Source organism: Numida meleagris, chromosome 4 (assembly GCF_002078875.1).
Source record: "Numida meleagris isolate 19003 breed g44 Domestic line chromosome 4, NumMel1.0, whole genome shotgun sequence".
In the NCBI taxonomy this organism is placed as follows: domain Eukaryota; kingdom Metazoa; phylum Chordata; class Aves; order Galliformes; family Numididae; genus Numida; species Numida meleagris.
In genome coordinates, this window is record NC_034412.1 from 15774174 (window position 1) to 15793749 (window position 19576).

At 45.2% G+C, this 19576-nt stretch overlaps 1 protein-coding gene across 3 annotated transcripts in view; it reads left to right on the forward strand.

The window, feature by feature from the left end:
• DOCK10 (dedicator of cytokinesis 10) overlaps positions 1-19576 on the forward strand; it is a 216482-nt gene that overhangs the window by 56209 nt on the left and 140697 nt on the right. Inside the window, exon 1 of one of the 3 annotated variants that reach the window (XM_021394708.1) lies at positions 16577-16714. The exons of 1 other annotated variant lie outside the window; for it this stretch is intronic. In XM_021394708.1, the coding sequence (XP_021250383.1) occupies positions 16595-16714 (120 nt within the window). In that variant the 5' untranslated portion in view covers positions 16577-16594. Of the gene's footprint in view, positions 1-16576; positions 16715-19576 lie in introns of those variants that run through there. One more of the 3 variants, XM_021394709.1, reaches the window with a different exon arrangement.

A 19576-nucleotide genomic window follows, 5' to 3' on the forward strand; every position in this document is an offset into this window, starting at 1 on the left:
CACACAGTTGTTAGCAACAGATGTTCTGTGTCTGACAGCTGCTCCCTGGAGCTGCTGGAGGAAGGAAGTTCAGCTATCAGTTCTGCCTTCATCCCTTTAGCACCTTCTGGTCCTGTGCTCTATCAGGAATAAAAATGTTGGTAATGGACAGTTGCAATTCATTTGTGCCTGATTTTCTCTGTTTGTCTGACTTCTAGGCAGGTGTCCGTGCTGTGACACTGTTGTATAAACTCTTGGATAGTGCAGCTGCTCCAGATAACACTTTTTATTGTGCCAGGGCATGAACCCGCTGTCTGCTGATCTAAATCTCTCCTCTTGTATTTTAAAACTGTCCCACCTTGTCCTATCACTATATACACACGTAAAAAGTGATTTCCCTCCTGTTTATAAGCTCCTTTTAAATACTGGAAAGCTGTAATGAGGTCTCTCCAAAGCCTTCTCTTCTCCAGGTTGAACAAGCCCAGCTCCCCCAGCCTGTCTTCATAGTAGATGTGCTCCAGCCCTCTTGTCATCCTTGTGGCCCTCCTCTGGACCTGCACCAACAGCTCCACATCTTTCTTGTTCTGGGGCCCCATGCCTGGATGCCGAACTCCAGATGGGGCCTCACAAGGACAGAGTAGATGGGGACAATTGGCTGTCACATCTCTTCTGATGCAGTCCAGCACGCAGTTGGCAACATGCTTATGTTTGTTTTTTTAGGTAATCTGCTGCTTGACTCAGTCTAGAAGGATCAGTAAAACTGTTATCAGCTGAAATTTCTTTGCATGGAGAAGCATCTGTCTTGGACCAGTTGCACTGCATCATTTCTTACAATGCCATTGCTTTCAGTTTGGAAGAAATCTGTGCTGCCCATTGAAGCATTAGACTTTGGAAGGGGAGTAATGTGATACCTTTAGAAGAAGGGTAACATTTTCCTCAGCACTGAGTATTCCCATTGTAGAATACAAATGAAGGTTTACAGCTGGACATTCAGCAAAGCTTATTAGAGTGAGCTTCATTAGCTCTTTTGTATGATTTTGCTAAAGGCTAAGCAGCATTCTTTGTTACTTCTTGCACATGCTTGTTTGCAATCTAAATATAGGAACCTATACAGACGCAATTGGTTACAGAAGACACAGCTGTGGAGTTATTATTTACAATCACATTAGGCAAGAAGAACAATTGAAGGAAACAGAGACCCCACTAATAACTGCTGGGAGCTTTCATTGAAAAACTGTTTCTTTTTTATATCCAAATGTATCATCAAGAGAGAAACAATTCCATGTGTTGGCTTTATTATAGGAGTATGAGATTATGTTGTTTCTCCATTGCCAAAATTTACTTTTATCTCTGTTGTTCACCATTTTACACAACTACTGTCTCAGATTAGTCTATTGCTTCCATGTTTCTTGTTTTCTTTCTCTTGTAAATTGTTGGATTCCACTGTGGCACTCTAAGGAAGAAAGAATCCCAGCCTGACATCCCCCTTCCTTAATCAAAACCAAACTGCAGAGCTGGTACCACAGAAATTAAAGGAAACATTTTCTCAAATTAGTGAGGACATTCCATTGTGATACTGGCTGAGGAAGAGACTCTTAGACTAGTGTTGGTGCCCTTTATCTCTTCCTAAGAAGTAACAGGCTCTAGGCGTCCGTTTATTTTGAGACCACATTCTTGTTCAAATCTGTTCAGTGAAATTCTCCCAGATACCTATGTATCGCCATGTTGACTTCTGGCGCATTGTGTCACAGCATTATCCTGTGGTGCTCATGTCCTTTAGCACCCGCAGTTCAGGTTGTATTTAACGCTCTGCTGCAACCTACTGATGCTCTGAAGAACTACAATCTCCTACCAAACTTCTTCCCTCTCCAGCCCCGCCCAAGCACGAGCTTTAAGAGAATTTAAACTCCCCCTTTTCAGCACTTCTGCAATCATTGTTTGGAGGGGAGTACTATACTATTTTGACGTTTCTATATTTGAAAGTTTCCTATAGTGTAAACTCAGAATGAGTTGCAGGCTCTGATAATGGCTGACAAGCTTGATGAGCACAGCAAGATGAACAGATTGCAGCCACTAACATGACCATTTTTTTCTTTCAATGTTATATTATTTTCAGATGTTCGTGAAGTCCTCAGGATTTATGCAGAATGATTAATGAAATCAGCTTTGATAACAGTTACTAGGCAGTCACAGTTCAGGCACATTTTGCTCTGTTAAGCTACTGAGAAAGACAGTATGTGCAGAAGGTAGCAGTTCTTCTGTACTAGGAGGCCTCAATACCGGTGCTGGGAATTTCACTTTTTCTGGAATGTCAGTTGCTATGTGCCCCTGTTAGCAGCATCTCTGCAAAAAGCTGTGCAAAGGTGAGGCCAGAATTCTCAAAGGCAAGGCACACAGCTCTTATGTTTTATTAATTTTAGTAGAGATTGGGGACCTAGTGCTGAGCTGGCTTGAGAGACAAGAAGACAAAAACCAGTATAGTGGCACATCTGAAAAAATGGGTGCTGAGAAGATAACCGGTAAATTTTGGGATAAGGCAAGATATCTGTGATCCATAAAAAGACTTGCCAACATCTATACAAATTGCCTGTACAAATAGGGTAGGTAAATGGGGAAGCAGCCAAATACAACTGTTGAAAGTATGCTAGCTGTGCTGATAGGTCTGTGTAATGATTGGAGCTTGAGTATGTGCTGTTTCCAGAAGGAAAATGCGTAGGATGATGACTGTATACATGGAAAGGAGAACTATGGGTTTGGCACTCTGGACCTGTGTCTGCAGGTAGTTGTACTTGATGGTGTACTTTTGAATGACCAGGTGAGTGGTCCTGTACACCTTCCTACATACTGTACGCACATGGCACCTGGTTGGAGTGCACCTTTGAGTCAAGGCTCTCTTTTGCTAATGGGGGCAGAAGCAGCTGATGAGAAGGTGAACTCTGAAGTGGTTGTTGTTCAACCGGACCCCACGGCAGGGGCAGGGCCTGGCAGTAACTCATGTCCTGTGTTTCTGAAAGTCTCTTTAGATGTCAGTCTGCAACTCACCAAGCTGGTCTTCGTCCTCACTGCTGTTAGGGGCAATCACACATTCCCAGGATCAGCCTAGAACATCAGTTAATATTCAAAATGAGATTGTTATTACTCAAAGGATATGAAGAGGCTCAGAGTCTCCCAGAAGTTGTCCTAGTGTACTCCTTTGGGATGTTTAGCTTTTAAAACAAACCAGATAGTCTCAGTTTCTATGGCAACTTAATAAATGGATTCCAGAGGGTGCTGTGCCTTCCAGTTCCATGTATCTGAGCAGGAGCTGAGGACCCTGAGCAGGTGTGTCGTGCTCCCATGGCAACACTCTGACTTCAGCAGCCTTCTAAGCCACCTCCAGGTTGAAGCTTACAGGAACAACCAATCCTCTGGAGGGAGCTCATAAGTACTTTAGTGATTTGTTTATTTTATCCTTTACATTTGAACTAAAAAAATCCCTCATTCCAGGACCACTTCAGTAACCTAAGCTATGGGAATTTGTCCCGTGTCTAAGTTTTACATGTCATATCCACCACAGCACTATTGGTAATGCCTTGCTTTTTGTGAAGACCTTTGAAATAGTAGAGCTATATCTGGAGCTGATTTATGTTCCTACACATTCAGCATTAGTTGGAGAATGAGAATATGCTTCCATACTTTTTATAATAGACATCAGAAAAGAAACAGTGAAGAAGCATTTTGAGGTTTAGCCTGAAGAGGCTTCAGCAGTCTGCCTTTGTGCTGGAGAGGATGGAGAGCTGCCACCCTCCCCTGCTCCTTATCTGCACTACTATTCCCTGGTGGAAGGTGTTCAGCACTTCATGCAGGCCCAACTCATCATCTCAAAACCCACTGCTCGCACCCTTAGACTGGTTTGCTATTAATTTGTGTTTGGCTCAGCCCATACACTGACCCCACTCAAGATGCATCACATAGCCTTACTGCTTCAAGTAACTGAAGCCAGCACCTGTACCTGGCTGAGAAGTTATGTTAAGAAGTTGCTTCTTTCTGGCAATAAGTTGCAGGGTAACATTAAGGAAATCATTTGTGGACCATGTGCTCCAAGGGAGACCTCATGTGATTGCAGAATTGCTGTGGCAGCCCAGGGCAGGACAGGCTTGGAAAGTCCACACCCTGCTGCCTGCTTCCATGTCCAACCCCAAGATGTTCTCTCTTTGTTTTGGTACCAATAATCAAACTAGAGTAAGGCAGTTATTTTCTTGTTAGAACTTCTAAGTATCCATTCTACCCAGAATAGTCTAGAGAATGAAAAGCTCCTGAAGAGCAATTATCTGGGATCAGAAGTTCATTAAGCTATGGATGGCTTGGGTAAGGACAGCTAGGAGACAAAAGTGTGAAATACTGTATTAGTTCTGGGACACGGGAACCCCTTCATGATACTCTCTAAAGGGAAGATGATGCTTTTATTTAATGCTGGCAGTGGAAGATGAATTATCTGAATACTTGGAGGAAATTGTATGAGGAGGTGAGTTAAGAGCTATTAATCAACAGGGACTGCTAAATTGAAACAAATGCAATCCAATATACTTCAGACTGTCCTCGGCACCAGAACACTTATACAGATTGGGATCACAGGAAAATAATTTATGCTGGAGAAGTTTCAACCCAGGAGGAAATTATAAGCATGTGTTTTGGGGCAGCTGTAACCTAGAGCATTCTGGAATATGATTCTTACTAATTAATATTGCAAAAGCAAAGACACCAGCATCTGCAGTGCTACCTCTAGTATATTAGCAAATTACTCTTAGTAATAGGAGCACTCCTAGATAACAGGGGACTTTGAGTTGGATGTTAACAAATTAGTTACTGGATCAGAGAATCCTGCTGATTAAACAAAATGACTGAATAGAAATGGGATAGACAATGTATTATGTAGATGGAAAATATATTAAAGGAATGTATAACATATGGAAAGCATTTTTAAGACTGTGAAGGAGGACAATCACTGGATCAAACCGTGGAATTTGAAGTAAGAAATGTACTCTATGAACCATGGAAATTTTGAAGCTAAAAAGAGCTTAAAATTAATGTTTTCTTCTTTACTTATTTTTTTCTTCCTTTCTACACTTCTGTATAAAATCACAGTGCCTCTGGGAATGCCCCAGTCACAACCAGGTATGGGACAGGGCCGGGTCATGGGTCATGGGGGGCTCTGAAGGCAGTAGGACTTCCCCTGCCCCCCTGTGGCAGCCCTGCACCCAGCCCAGATTGCTCAACCAGCACAATTTGCTGGCAAAATTATATGTTATTTTAACCTCTGCTGAAGAGCTGAGAGAATTTAAGTTTGGGAATGGGTAGAAATTTTAGTCTGTGTAAGAAAAGAATATCTGGAAATGGTATGTAGGAGGCAAAGCTTGTGGGTAAGCTGTTTGGTAATGGCTTACACTTTCTGTAGGGACGTGCAGCAAATCTGACATAGAAGATGGATGCATCTTCCTAGGCCACTGACTCTAGATAAATGCTTTAGTGCTTGCAGTTCTGAAAAGGGTAGTCATGGTACTACGGACCATTGCTTCCTTCCTCCCTTTTCTCTTGAAAACAGTGTGCAAAGGATTTGAAGTCTCTAACAGTTTGGGTGTTAATAAGAGATAACAGGATCTGGCACCTCCATAAAACCCAGGCCAGCTCTTCCTTGATTTGCTGATAGCCACCAGCCAGGTCTGATCACAGCAGGATTTTAAAGCTAGTTCCCAAAAAAGGATTTGCTACTCAGAATGCAAACTGATGGCCTTCAGGTGACTGAAGCGGAAAGCTGTGATCCTGAAAACCTTGCCAAACTGCTGGCATCTAACCCCTGCAGACACCCCTGTTTTACTTGATGATGCCTCTGTTTCTCATAGCACACACACTGCACGCTGAGAATTCCTTGTCCTAAAATGTCCTCCTTCAACCGTTCTGCCTTTTGGTATTTTGCAATTGGATTCCTTGTGTAGAAAGGAGTAGGTCAGGAGTTTTCCCCCATTCTGAGTGATTTCAGACCCACGTTTTCCATTCCTTGGGCTACGCTGTACACAGCAGGAGCTCCTCAGTCCCTCGGTGAAGCCATACCTCTGTTTGAAAATAACACATTGGGTGTAAACCTAAGAAAACAAGTTATTGAACAGGTCACGTTGCCATCAGCAAGATATTACCAACAGGGCTAATGTATCCAATGATATGCTGAATTTAATGCAAAATAAAGAATTGCAGCATGTTCCAAACTGTAACCAATCTGACTTTTTCTCTCATGGAAGTAGTGAAGTGAAATTTTAAATTATATGATATTTTTTATTTGCAAAACATTAAGTGGGAAGAGCACTTAAGCTTCTGTTTATCTCTGACTTACTATATGTTATTACTTAACTCTCCAATATTTATGTTGCTCGTAGGCAAGAGATGTACAACTCTTGAATGTTAACATCCTGTATATACATAATGACAGTGTCCATGGAAGGGGGTATACTTTTTGGCTCTGATTTAAAATTCCTTATTTTTCAGAACCCATATACAGGAATAGCTAAATTTTGCAGTACTGTAACACGTATAAGCTCTGGCATCTGCCATGCCTCTGCACACTGGATGGAGCTCTCCGGCAGGGTAACTGCACGGGTATATAAACATTATGGTGGAAAATTTTTGTCCAACAGAACACATGCTCATGGTGGTGCAGTACAGGATCTCACCCCTGCGTTTAAGCGTATGGGAGTTTTATATTTGGGATCTTTCCATCATAATTCAGAATTCTCCATTGTTAGTAGAAGTTGGCTCACTCCAGGTCTTTTGTTATCCTGCTGCCATCATCTCTTAACAGAACGCCTTTTTTTTCATTAGAGAAATCCTCGAGAGTGTGTTTCCACTTACAGAAACTTCCACGCATAGAAACCCAGTATCTCTGCCCCCCTGAGCCCCCTGATCGTTGGAAGTGCCATTAGGGTCAGTGCTGGCTGCGTGGCTGGGCTGTGTCAGGCTGCTGTCACCCCTCTGTGCATTCCCGCTCGCTGCATTGTGAGCTACCGACTGGCTGGAAGAAAGGGTACACAGTGCTCTCGGTAGGACACATGCTCAGATTTTCGCTGTGAAACAGAAAGACTTTGACCTTAACAAGAAAATAACAAACTTGTATTGTTTGTTCTTTGGTGCTACTCCTTAAAACAGTTCTACAAGATTGTTTTGTCTATTGCTGTACCTCCTTCATTTGCTACTTGGGATAGTAACATCACTGATTAGAGCCTGTACCTGACTCTCATTCCCCTCCAGACCTCCGCTTCCATTCTGAACCTTTACCTGCCCTGTGTTGGGAGGCATTTATATCTCATGTGGGGCTTTTTTAGCATCTTGTTTCTTCTCTTGACTCACTGTGTAGCCCAGATTGCATGAGCAAGCATAGATTTGTCAAATAATATTTGCATTCAGGCAAAGGAATTTTCTTCTGTGGCAGACTTTCTGTCCTCCCAGAGCAAGGTCTTGTGCATCTGATGTGAGCCGTGTTCTTAACATGCTCCCACGTGACATTCTCATGAACAGACCCTGGGGAGCATGGAGTGCAATGAAGTCACCACTAGCTCAGTCCACAACTGGTAGGAAAGGCTGGGTATGGATTGGTCTGCTGCAACAGGAAAAAATGTAAAGAGGGTTGTCCCCAGTCTAATTGTCATAAATATTTTCACTGGTGACACAGTCTTTGTTTTACTCCTATGCGTTAACATCTGTAGATGGCACTGTGATTTGAAGGCTTGCAAGTGCTTTGATGAGGAAGATAATATTCAGAAATTTTGGAAATTATCTGAAGTTCACCACTTGAAAGAGAAATGGAATAAAAATGACAACTGAATTGGATTTTTAGTATTAATGAATTATTAATATTCTTTCTCTTTTAATCATCTAATTGTAGCTTAACACTATGGGTGGGAGACCATTTATGGGAACGGAGATCATCTCCCACCTGTGAGTAATCAGCTGGAAAAAAATCAAGTGCCACCACCCCAAGTGAAATCTGGGTTGGGGTAGAGCTTTGAAGAGGGACTTTACAGAGTGAGCACACAGAGAAGGCAGAGACTGATAATATGCATGCTTTTGTTTATGGCAGCTGTTGTGCCTGATTTGCATGCATCATTTTACTTTTGTGTAAGTATAGCATGATGAGAAGTTGGGCCTAGAAGCTTTAAGCTGTTGGGGTCCACATACAAATAACGTTTAAGGGTATAGTCAAGGACTCCCTGCATCTTAGTCTAGGAATTCAGAGAACTGTAATTATTACTGTGCCATCAGTGATAAATAATTGTTCAGTCATAAGAGTAATCTTGATATTAGCCTCTAATGCTTTTGCTATTATATCTCAAAGAAGCTATTATGTGTCACAGATCTATGCTATCTTATAATTGAGTGGGTAGTAAATAGCTTACATTCCAAAGACTGAAGAAGTAGCCTTAAGAAAGACAGAGCAGCTGAAAAGCAGAGCTGCAGGCTCACTGTCATGGGCCCAGGGCACAGCTGGGGCCACATGGGAGGCTTACTACGCAGGCAGGTGCTGATGCTAGAGAGGGTGTTTTTGAGAGCTTTGTGTCTGTTACCCAGCCCAGGGGTGCAGGAGAAACACATACAGTGTATCCTTGTGTGTTCCTGCAGTGTCCAATAGCGGAGAATACAGTATCACAGCCTGTAATGTGCATGCTTTTAGCTTTTAGTGTGTTCTTAGCGTTGCAACTTTAATGTACCTTTCTTCAGCTGTCATAACGTCCAACCTTTTATGAACAACTGTTTATGAAAATGGCACCTTCTCAGTATCTAGTCTGCTTTTACACTTACGTGAACTCCACCTGCTGACTGCATTTCCGAAGCATTTTTAGTTTCCTAGTCCCCACTAGCCCTCCAGATTTGGGTAGAAGGGAAGCATCTGATTTCTGTTTCCATGTCTACAGTCCCCACCCCTGACTCATTCCCAGCTGACTGCTGTCATATAAACCACTGAGAGAAAATGGTGCTGTAGTGGAAACTCCCTTGGATCTGGATGCCACAGGGATTTAATCTGCTGGGAGCATCCAACACAGCTCATCATAAATGTTGTATTAAGTATATGGAAAAAAAACAAGGCAGCTTATTATCATGGGTGCTCAGGGTAAAAGCTGGGCCAAAATCATTCTGCATGGCTGTTTTCACTGTAGGAAGTAACAGTGAAGGCTGCCTTTGTTTTTCTGCGCTTGGGGAAATGAGAGAGGGGCTGTACTCTCCACTGCACAGATGGTAATTTAAAAGGTAGCATATAGACTAAAGGAGTTGGTAATTACAGAAAAACACTTCTATAGACTAAAGGAGGTGGTAATTATTATAAAAAGCTTCTCTTAAATGCTACGGCCGCATCTTTCACACATATTAATTCAACTTCTGTAGGAGATGAATGAGAATACACGCCTATGTCTTGGGAAAGAGTTTGTCCCTCAGATTAGAAACATTTTCAATTTGAATCTTTTTGCTTATGCAGAGATTGCCGAAGCACAATGGAAATAGTGGATTTAGTCCCATTAACTTTAATAAGATTTGATCATTCTCAATAATGTGTTGTGTCATTATTATCAACTAAAATCAGCAGCTCCCTAGGAATCTGATGACTGCTTCAGAGTACCGTTGCAAGATAATTTTTTAGCACTCTTCTCTAGTTACACTAAACAGATAGAGTTACCCTAAGCACACTATTTCGTATTTCATCTTCTTGAATGTCTTTATTTATGAGTAGAGGAAAAGGAGCAAGATGCTGGCATCTTCCTTTATCACAGTCTGTGGGACAGAACTATTGTACATAGATTGACGTTTGCAGAAGTTAATTTTGGGGCTTTTAGTTGGTCTCTGTGGATTGCTTTCTCTTTTAGAAGGTATGCAGCTATTGTGGTTGTCCATGCTTTCTTTTTATAACAAATTGTTTCTTAGCATTATCAGTATTTTTCATACTCTGTTACTATATTGGTACTTCTATATGGAGATATTATCATGGCCCCCTCCCCCCCCCCCACCAAAGATTCAAGAAATCCATTGGAAAGGAGACATTTTATTCTCCCATTTGTATCATATGAGTTAATAACCTGTGTTTGACCTCAAATTGGCTCTGTTGCTGGATAGATGAAAAAGATTTTTGTTTAAAATACAGTAATTCCATTTCATTTTTGATGTATCTAAATTTATATAAAAAATTATCATATTGCTGTTCTAGTGTTGCTCCTTGTAAACAGCAAGTGCTTGCTCAAAAATGTACAAACTTAAAATATTTATATGATCCAAGCAAATCTGACACAGAGACGGGTTCTAAACTGACAAAAATTACACTAGACTCTAGATTTTACTTGCGTCAATTGGTAATAATCAGCTGCTAGGCAGAGTTATAGTTCCTTTGTGACCATTCAGTACGAGCAGTCTCGGTTCACTGCAGTTTCTCCCATACAGCAGGATTTCAAGGGAGAGATGCGTGCTTGCCGTAATGATGGCATGTCGATGTTTAGTGAGGATATTTTCCCCTCTTTCTCCTGCAAATGCATCCTTGAGAGTTGTTGAGGTTTCTTATGGGAAATGGGGTGGGCCCCGGAGTCGCTCAGTGAGATTTGATCAGCTGGGGAAAACCAGATCTCTGGATGCTTTATGGAGGGCCAGCTTACATCCATCTGTTCTCCTGAACTATTCCGAGGGTTTGCCACAAACCAGTCCTTTTAAGCAGTGGTGTTCTCACAGCACCCAGCTTGGATTCCCCGGGGCCTGAGGGAGGCATCTGAAACCCTTTGGTTTTGGTGGTGAACGGAGGGGAGCCTTGGTCGCCCAGCTGGTGGTTGATATTATGCACACAGCAAAAACAACAGCAGTTTCTGATACCTGGTGTGAGAAGCAGGAGGAGAAAGAGGGAACCAAGTTTACCCCCAAAACCATACTGTGTGGCCATATTTCCACTCTGAGGAGTGAGATTCACGGGCCAGCAGCTTGGCTTGGAGGTAGGGACTGGGCTGTGCATGGAATGCAGAGGTGCTTGCTGCAGCTCAGCCCCACGGCCAGCAGGGCCTGCGCTGGTGCAGTGTGCTGCAGCCGCAGCGGGGCACTATGAGGGAGTCCTGCTCTCAGGGGAGCAGAGGAAAGGCCTTTGCTTGTCCTGATGGCAGTTCCTCCAGCTGCATGGGATTTTCCAATGGGAAAGAGTGGGAGGGAAGCAGTGGTGAAGGGAGAGGCTGTTTGCTGCAGTTCTGCACTGTACTTAAGGCTGAGCAAGCTTGTGGGATGGGTTCCCCATTCACCTTCCTCTGCAAATGGAGATTTGGGGAGACGTAGAGAGAGCCTGGCTGGTTTTGCTGTTTATTTTTATACCATAGAACTTGTGGTCTGTGCTCTGCATTTTCATAAAGGAGAAGAGATTTGTGCAATACCTGCTTGTAAAAAGGAAAAAGTGGTAAAGCATCCAGGGTTCACGCAGGAGGATTACCCATTCACTTTTGGCGGTCTCAGTTCACTTCTTCTGCAGCTTCTGATTCTTGAGATTTTGTACCTGTGAGGTAGCAGGCTAAACGCGCTACAAAATAAAATTTAGAGGTCATGAGACACATCCTACAAATCATTTCAGGCAGTAGAAAAATCAAGCAGGCTGTGTTTAGAAAAGAAAAAGAAGAAGCCTCCTGGAATGCAGTCCTCAATGCCAAGTACGCTTTGTATAGAGTACCATGGAAAAATAGCATTTAAAAATGGAAAGGTCAGGATCTTGACCTGGTTGACTTCCACAAATGGTAAAATATGCCGACTGGGGAAGAAGAATGTATGCCACGGAGGTATGGGACATGCAAGTGAGAGTTAATAGGCGTGAAGACAATTAATCTTGCTTTTATTATTCTATGTCAGCATAGTGAAAAATATGCGGGTGGAGATCTTCTTATGATTCTCCAGGTGTTCTGAATATTCCTAAATGAAGACTGATCACATGGAATTACCTTAGGCTTCTGTTAGTTTAATTTTCCTGCCTGTTTTCAAAACTAGAGATAGCTGCAGTGATGAGCACTTCTAAAGTGCAGTGCGGAGGAGGTGTAACTCCTGCTTCCAATGGTAAACCTGTTTCAGCTATGGCATCATGTTTGTAAAGACATGCAATTTCAGTGCTAAATATGACATGGATATGCACTCATCATGACAACTGACAACTGCTGCAATTAAATCATTAATTAAATTTTATCATACCAACTGGAGTGTTTCAGCTGTGTGTATTTAGTAGAAGGGATGATAATGGAGAAATATTTTAAAATTGAGAACGTGTCCGTCATCTACCGAACAAGATAGACTTGAAATTGATTTCCCATGATGTTCCCTGCAGCTTCCATGTTAGAATTTTGAGTCTTTCTAAAATGGACTTCAGCACACAGCAGAGGAAGGACGTGAAGAATGAAACTCTGAAGGGCCATGCTCCCCAGCACTGCCATGCCAGAGAACTGGTAGGAGCCTCACAGAGTGAAATGTGTAACCACCAATCCTGTGTTTTCTGCACACTTATGAACAACACCCTATATTTGAAGATGCCTGTAGCCTTGTGGGTGCCAGAGCACTTGCAGAAGATGGGTAGTGCTTCTCACGTTTTACTTCTTGTACACCAGGCATAATTGGAAATAACATAAATAAGTAAATGGAAGGATTTCTTTACGCTTTCCTTGTTTGTCTCCTGCAGTAGTAAGTTTTATCTTTTAAAATAGTTCCACCTGCCCCATGAGGCACTTATAGATAGACTTGGGGTAGTTGATGTATTATGTCTGTAGCTTCAAGTAGCAAGTGATTTTGCTTGCTGTATTATTGCAAGTTTGTGCAGTCCTCAATAGAATAATTCCTTTTTGCTCCCAGGGGGGATTGCTACTCTTGATTCAGTGGAGAGATAAGGACGTTTCTCCTGATTTTTGCGTACAATTTGTGCCTCATTCCATTCACAATGCAAAGCCATCTTACCCAAAAACAACTGATTTGGATGAATTAATATTCCTTCTAGAATAAAATTGGGGGTTGGAGTTGAGGGTATTTGTATCTCTAGAGTTCAGAAGTGCGGATGAGGTCGGATCCCCATGACATCCTCATTTTCAGACCACTGATCTGACGGCACGTCCTTATCAGAGATGCCATAAACATGTAGGCATCTTTGTTCTCATTAAAGATATTCTGCACTTGATTACTGTGGCCTCCTTTTAATGAAACAGATTTTTTTTCTTTTCTCCTGAAACTCTTCTATTCAAGACTACAAAGGTACAATAACTACAACATGACAATGTAATTAAATAAGAGGACAGATCTGGTATTCCATAATCAAGGGAAAATGTTCTGACCTCAGCGAGCCTCTAAAACAAGAACACAACTTGTGTTCTACAAGCAATGTTATTGATAGTAGTAAGTCTTTACAAAAAGGATGCATGTTGGCCTGGGATTTGAGGGTTATTGCAATGCTGTCATTTGCAGTAAGTTGGATGGAGTGGCTATAACTAGATGGGAAGTGAACAGTGAGGTCTTAAAAGTTTCTGAATTGTTGGACCAATTTAAAAGGCACTTGAGTTGAAAATCACATTAAAAGCATTAACTCTCTTGTGCTAGCAATAGTAATGGCGATTGCAAAATGTGGAATTTAGCAAACAGCCCCATCAGCAGTCAGAGACTTCTTAGAATTAATGAATTAATGGCTCCAGGATGCCACTGAACAGGAGAATCCATTTCACCGCGCATAGACAGGATGAAATTGTAAGACCAGACGAAAGTCAGTGTGGATTATATACTGTGATTGCTTCTTTGCAGCTCAGATAGTAAAACCCAGAGCAGCCAGTTCCACTTTGCAGTCAGTGTGTGCTGATCACGGGGCAGCACTAAGGCTGTAAGCAGTAACGGGAGAGGGGGGAGCTGGAGGAAGGTGTTCTGTCAATGAAGAAAATGTCTGTATTGGCGCCTGGGTACATCAGGCAGGCATAAGGGGAGTTTTGCTGTGTTTTTTGTTTTGCTCTGTGCCCACGGGAAATGAGCACAGGGGGAGGCGATGGTTGTACTTGTGAGAAAGTGGAACTATTGTTCCATTTTAACTAAGACACAGCTGTGAGGGAAAATCGTTTTTGTGCTGTTGCTAAAAAAAGAGACAAAAGTTAAATAGTGTTACTGCTTAATGTGACTGTTCATTGAGGACTTTGTGTGGTATTAGTAATGGTTTTGAAATAAAATTGTTCCAAACATTCATCATCACTGAGGAAATGTTCAAGACCCAAAGTGGTTCTAAGTGGGAAACTCAATCCAAAAACATACTGCCAGCCATTACGTGTAATGCTGAAATTGTTCTCCATCAAGGATACAATTGCAGTCATTCAACTCCTAGGGTCGGTCATAAGCAGTTGTAGGAGTTGGCTCCAATTTGTATTTTAAGAACGTGTTCTTTCTGTAGCTCCAGATCTCCAGCACAAGACTTGCTGCACAGCCAGAGCTGTGACTCTGCCCTTGCTGCTACTTTACTAATGCTAATTACGTGTTTAGGGGCTGACAGGTTTTTCAGGGTGGACGACTAACAGATGTGCTATATATGCTGCTGTGGCTTTTTCTTAGCAGTTTGTTTGTACATTTTTGGTAGTTGCCTCATTCTTGTGATCCTGTGCATGTTCATCCTTAAGCAACCAGAGCCTGCTCTGCTGCTTGCGTGCTCTCCCGTCTGCTGATGGCCCTGTCAGCACCACACTAGGGGATGCCTGAAATCAAGTGGAAAGGCTTCTGTGTAACAACTGACTGAAACCTGAGAATTAAAAATATTCTGAATTGCAGAGGAACTCTGGGACAAAGCAGAAGAATTAATTTGGCATAATAAATAATTTGGTGAACAGTTAAATTCGTGCAAAATCCTGGGCACCTGTGCTTTGTGCTGTGCAGGACAGCTTCAGAGGCAGACTCAGCTCATCTTTGACAAAGCTTCAGACTATCACAGAATGTTTAAGGGGATGATAATCAAAGATATATGTTGTGTTTAATCCAGTTGCCTTTCTGCTCGTTATTTCAGTCTTTGGGGATATTTCTTGCTTTCCTGCAGGCTGGAAAATGTTTGCAGTGCAGGAGCAGCTCTCTCTTATTCCTTGATGTCCTTTCCTAGATGTGAGCAGCCAGCTGCTCGCTAAGTGTCTGCGTGCTCACTCTCCCCCAGCGTGCTGTGTACAGCCATGCAGGGAAGCAGCGGGGTGGGGGCTGGGGCTGCCTGACCATGGGGCTGACCACAGCTGAGCAGCAAAGCGCTCTGCACAAAGCCAGGACAGCTTCAGGCCCCTGGGCCTCGGTTCTCATTTTCTTAAAATCATTTTCCAAGTTTGCATGCACATACTGAATGAAAGCTGTGGTTAACTTTCATGACAATTCTTTTTCACACATGCAATGTGTGTTTCCTTTGCTGTCTGCATCAAATTGCAATGAAGCGTGTCGCAAAGTACAGCTTCATGTTGAGGCAGAATGCTTCCTTAGAGTCACTAGGGCTGCTCTTCCTTTTCTTCCTCTTTGCAACATCAAGCTGCAGCTTCCCGTACTGAGCCTGACCTGGATTGTTTGCAAAGTGAACGATTCTCCTTTCTCCATCTTTGTGTCACTTTTTCTGACAAACATTTCTCAGCTTTCAAACAAGGATTATCTCCAAAATATTTGAAGGCAACACCAGTGAATGATAGGAACATGTAGAACGGTATCTTTACTTGCTGTAAGCCATTACCGGCGCACTTACTGCACTTCAGACGATTCCCCTCGCTGGGGAAGCCCTGACCTCGGCTGTGAATGCCGTAGTGCCAGCCCTGCTGCACTGGGTGGCTTCAGGACACTGGGGGCAAGACGGGGTGGCCAGTGGGCGCTGCGCTGCTGCATTTCTCTTGGCTTCACGTCAGCTAGGTCACGGATATGGAAAGTGGGAAAAGGCAGTGCGGTTCTTGCTTGCTTTTGCATTGTTTTAAAGAGAGGATGAGTAAATTCTTAGTTTTTCAAAACTCAGTGTTGTAACAACGGGAGGAAAGGTTTGTCCCCAAGCCAAAACACAAGTCCCGTGCTCCAGGGCCACATCGTTTGGTGCTATGTACTGACGAGGGACCCCGTGCTAGCAGCGGTGTGCAGCAACAGCCCTGCTCCCACCTGAGCACCATCAGTGCCTATTCAGGGATTATAGCTGGGGTTGCCCAGAATCTGTGTCAGACCGGTCCAACGCGGACCGATGGACCCCAACTGTGAGGTCGCTCCCCAGCGCTTCCTTGCCCGCTCTATCCGACAGTTCTGCACCATGAGGAAAGTTGAAGCACCTCGTGCGAAGGAATTCCAGCGGGGCCCTCGGCAATCCCGCACCACAGCTGCGTGTCGAGGCGTCAGTCATCCCGGCTGCGGCTCCGGGAGCCGCCGCCGCCCCTCGCCGCTCCCGGGGACTGTGCGGGGCCGCTCCTCGCGGAGCGCATGGCCCGGGGAGGGCCGGGGGAGGCCGCCCCGCGGCGCTCGGGGGGAGCGCGCCTCGAGCGGGCGAGCGGGGAGGAGGGCTCGGGCGGGAGCGGGGCACCCCAGTTCCGCTTCCTGACGGCGCCTCGGCCCGGGCGGGGAGCGGCGGCAGCAGCGCGGGGTGCCGGCGCCCATGGCCGGCGAGCGGACGCGGCGCTTCACGCGGAGCCTGCTGCGGCCGGGACAGGCGGCGGAGCTGCGGCACAGCGCTGCCACGGCCGCCGCCACCGCCAGCGGCCGCCTCCATCAGCGGGTGAGCGCGGGCGGCGGGGAGGGGCGGCGGCCAGGTGCGGGGGGCGCGGCCGGGACGGGCAGGGCAGGGCAGGGCAGCCCCGGCGAGATGGGGATGGGGCCCGGAGGGGTCCGGGCACGGCCCCGCCGAAGCCCTCGCGGGCGGCGCTGCTCAGCCTGCGGCTCGCTTGCGTGCTCTCTTCTCTTCTCTTCTCTTCTGAAGGAGCTTTGCGCGGGTACTGGCCGCGAGACGCGAAAAGCTCGCTGCCAAAGCGAGCCTCGTGGGCAGCGGGGATAAGCGGACCGAGCGCACCCGGCAAGCTGCTGTCGCTCGCGCGGCTTCTGGGGACTCGCAGCCCGCGCCGCGGCGCAGCCGCCGAGGTGAGGAGCGTGGGGCTCCTGCTGGCACGCGGCGCTGCGCTGCGGAGCGCCCGTCCTCGTGCGGCCGCCCCGCGCTGCGCGAGGCTGCAGCTCCGCCGGCAGAGCGGCCCCGGCGGCCGCTGCGGTTCTCTGGTCGCGGCTCTCAGAGCCGAGCCGGATGGTAAAGCGCTCGGGTTCGCAGGCACGTGTGCTCAGCCTTTGGGAGTTATCGGCCGCTCGTTAGGAATTTATCAGCCGTTCTTATGTTAAGGTCCCTTTGGTGTTTCTTAAGGCGACGTGTTCTGAGAGATAAATGACCCCTTCCTAGATGATTAAGCACATCACCACGTCTGTGATTTGCGTAACTCAAATATTTTCATTTTCTAATTTTTCAGGCCAGACAGCTCATTAAGTTGCCTAAAAAGTGGAAAGAAAGTTGTAAGTGAAATGTCATCACTTATCAAGGTTCTTGGCACGCCAGTGCCTAAACACAAAGCTTTCTATCTCCCTCCGCAGAGAACGAGAGCTGATTCCCTGTTCCTGTAATGGATTTTATATATGGGTATTATATGGGTAATATAATGGGTATTGCCCGCTGCACATACAGAACGATGCCAAAATTGTGTTGCCTGCAGGTCTGTACACCAAGTCCAAGTTGTTTTCTTTGCCTTGCTGGGCCTGCAGTGCTTTAGCAGGCGTCTTCGAGGTTCTTTGTAAAGCATTTCCAAGCTTCAGACTTGTGAAAACTTGGTAGACGCTTACTTGTCTTTCCTGGCTCTCTGACGCGGTACAGTGTGCCGTTAGCTCATGTCAGAATCCCAAGGTGTCTGTGCAGCCATAGGGCTGCCAGCTGTGGTCGGTCAACCCTGTGGGCACCTCGGGATTAGGATTTGGCCCATGGTCAAGCAGAAAACCAGTGCTGATAAAGCTTTATGGAGGAACCATCCTGGTTGGACTGGATACTGCCCAGGCTCTGTGCTGAGTTGTCAACCTTGGTAGCATGTGTTTGAATCTGTGTTGCAGCTGAGCTGCTGGGTTGTCTGGTTGCAGCTTGAGGGATTTGGGATGAAGTTCTGTTAGAAGTACTTTTTGTTCTGCCACATCTCTGCTGCAAGAACACAAGAATTAGAAAGGATGAGATGGGTGAAGCAGATCTGAATGTGATGGTCTGAGTCCCTTGAGGAAAAAGTTGGTTTGGATTATTTGATTTGTTTGTTTGTTTTGTTTGCATTTTGGGAGGGCACTCAGTGCCACGTGTCATCCAGCAGCAGGCACAGCGGCTTTGAGGTCCGTCGCTTGCTGCACTGAATGTGCGTGTCTCTGGGAAACTTGTAAAAGTTACCACCTTCTTACATTGCTTTCTGGAGCTGTCGGTAACTTTTGTATAATTCCTCATGCTAACAACTCATACCAGGGTACAAAGCTGTTATCTTCAGGAATAAGTTCCTTCTAGGTATGTGAACTCAGGACCAGCAGAGTTGGCTGCTGCATCTCCCTGGCGGTGCTGGACTCCAGGACAGCCACCGCAGCAGCAGTGTCATGTGTCTGTTGGAGCAAAGCTCCGCAGGCCTTAGGTGTTCTGCCTGAACTTATACTGAATTTTTGCACCAGAAATACATCTTCTGCTAGCAGAGAAAAGCCTGGTGCATTGCACAAGGCTTGTTGGTGCTCCCCGCTTCTTGCTCGGGATGCATCAGCACCTCGTGTACACCGACCTCGGCTTGGAGCATCCTGACAGCTGGAGGCAGGCTCTGTGAATTCAAAGTGGCTGCTGGGAAGTGGGGGAGGTGGGAAGGTGAGGGCATGAGGCCTTCTGGCACAGCCCTTATGCCTGTCCTGTAAGGAATGGCAGCCAGGCCTCTGCCGGCATCGTTTGCAGCAGGAGCTGAGCAGGTCCTGGCAACCTGGTGTAAGCTCAAATGCCTGCTGCATACAGCATCTCAGGGGAAAGATGTGAGTCGTGTCTTGTAGCTCTTTACTGTCTTCGAAAGTATTGCTTTTTCTTCTGTGTGCTTTCCCTTCCTTTTGTTCATATTTATTTGATTGATGTGGAAAAAACAATTGCAGCTATTCAGCTCAGAATTCTGTTTGTAGATTGGAAGAAGTGTCTGAGCAATCAGGGGCAGGAGGTGGGAGGAGTGAAGATGCCTTAATCACTTGGTGTTGTAGTGTATAAGAGAGAAACTTCATTAGTGCTCTGAAAGACAGAATGTGAGGAGCAGAGGCTAAGGGTGCACCTGGCCACGTGTACTGTTGGGTCTGGTTGTGCAGCCTTTGCTCATTACGCAGCCTGGTTTGGTCAGGCTTCCACGCTCAGAATCAGGCCAATGCATGAAATAGCCCTCACAGGGAGATCTTGATTTGTTTAGAAGGTACAGTGTTAACTGAGCCGTTCCAGGGACAGAAGTACTTTGGAAACTGAGCTGTGAAAGGCCCCTTTCTTCTGAGGATAGTCTGATGTCTACTGTTTGTCCAGCACAAACTGAAGTAAGGCATTTATACAGGCAGTGAATGTACCGTGTTG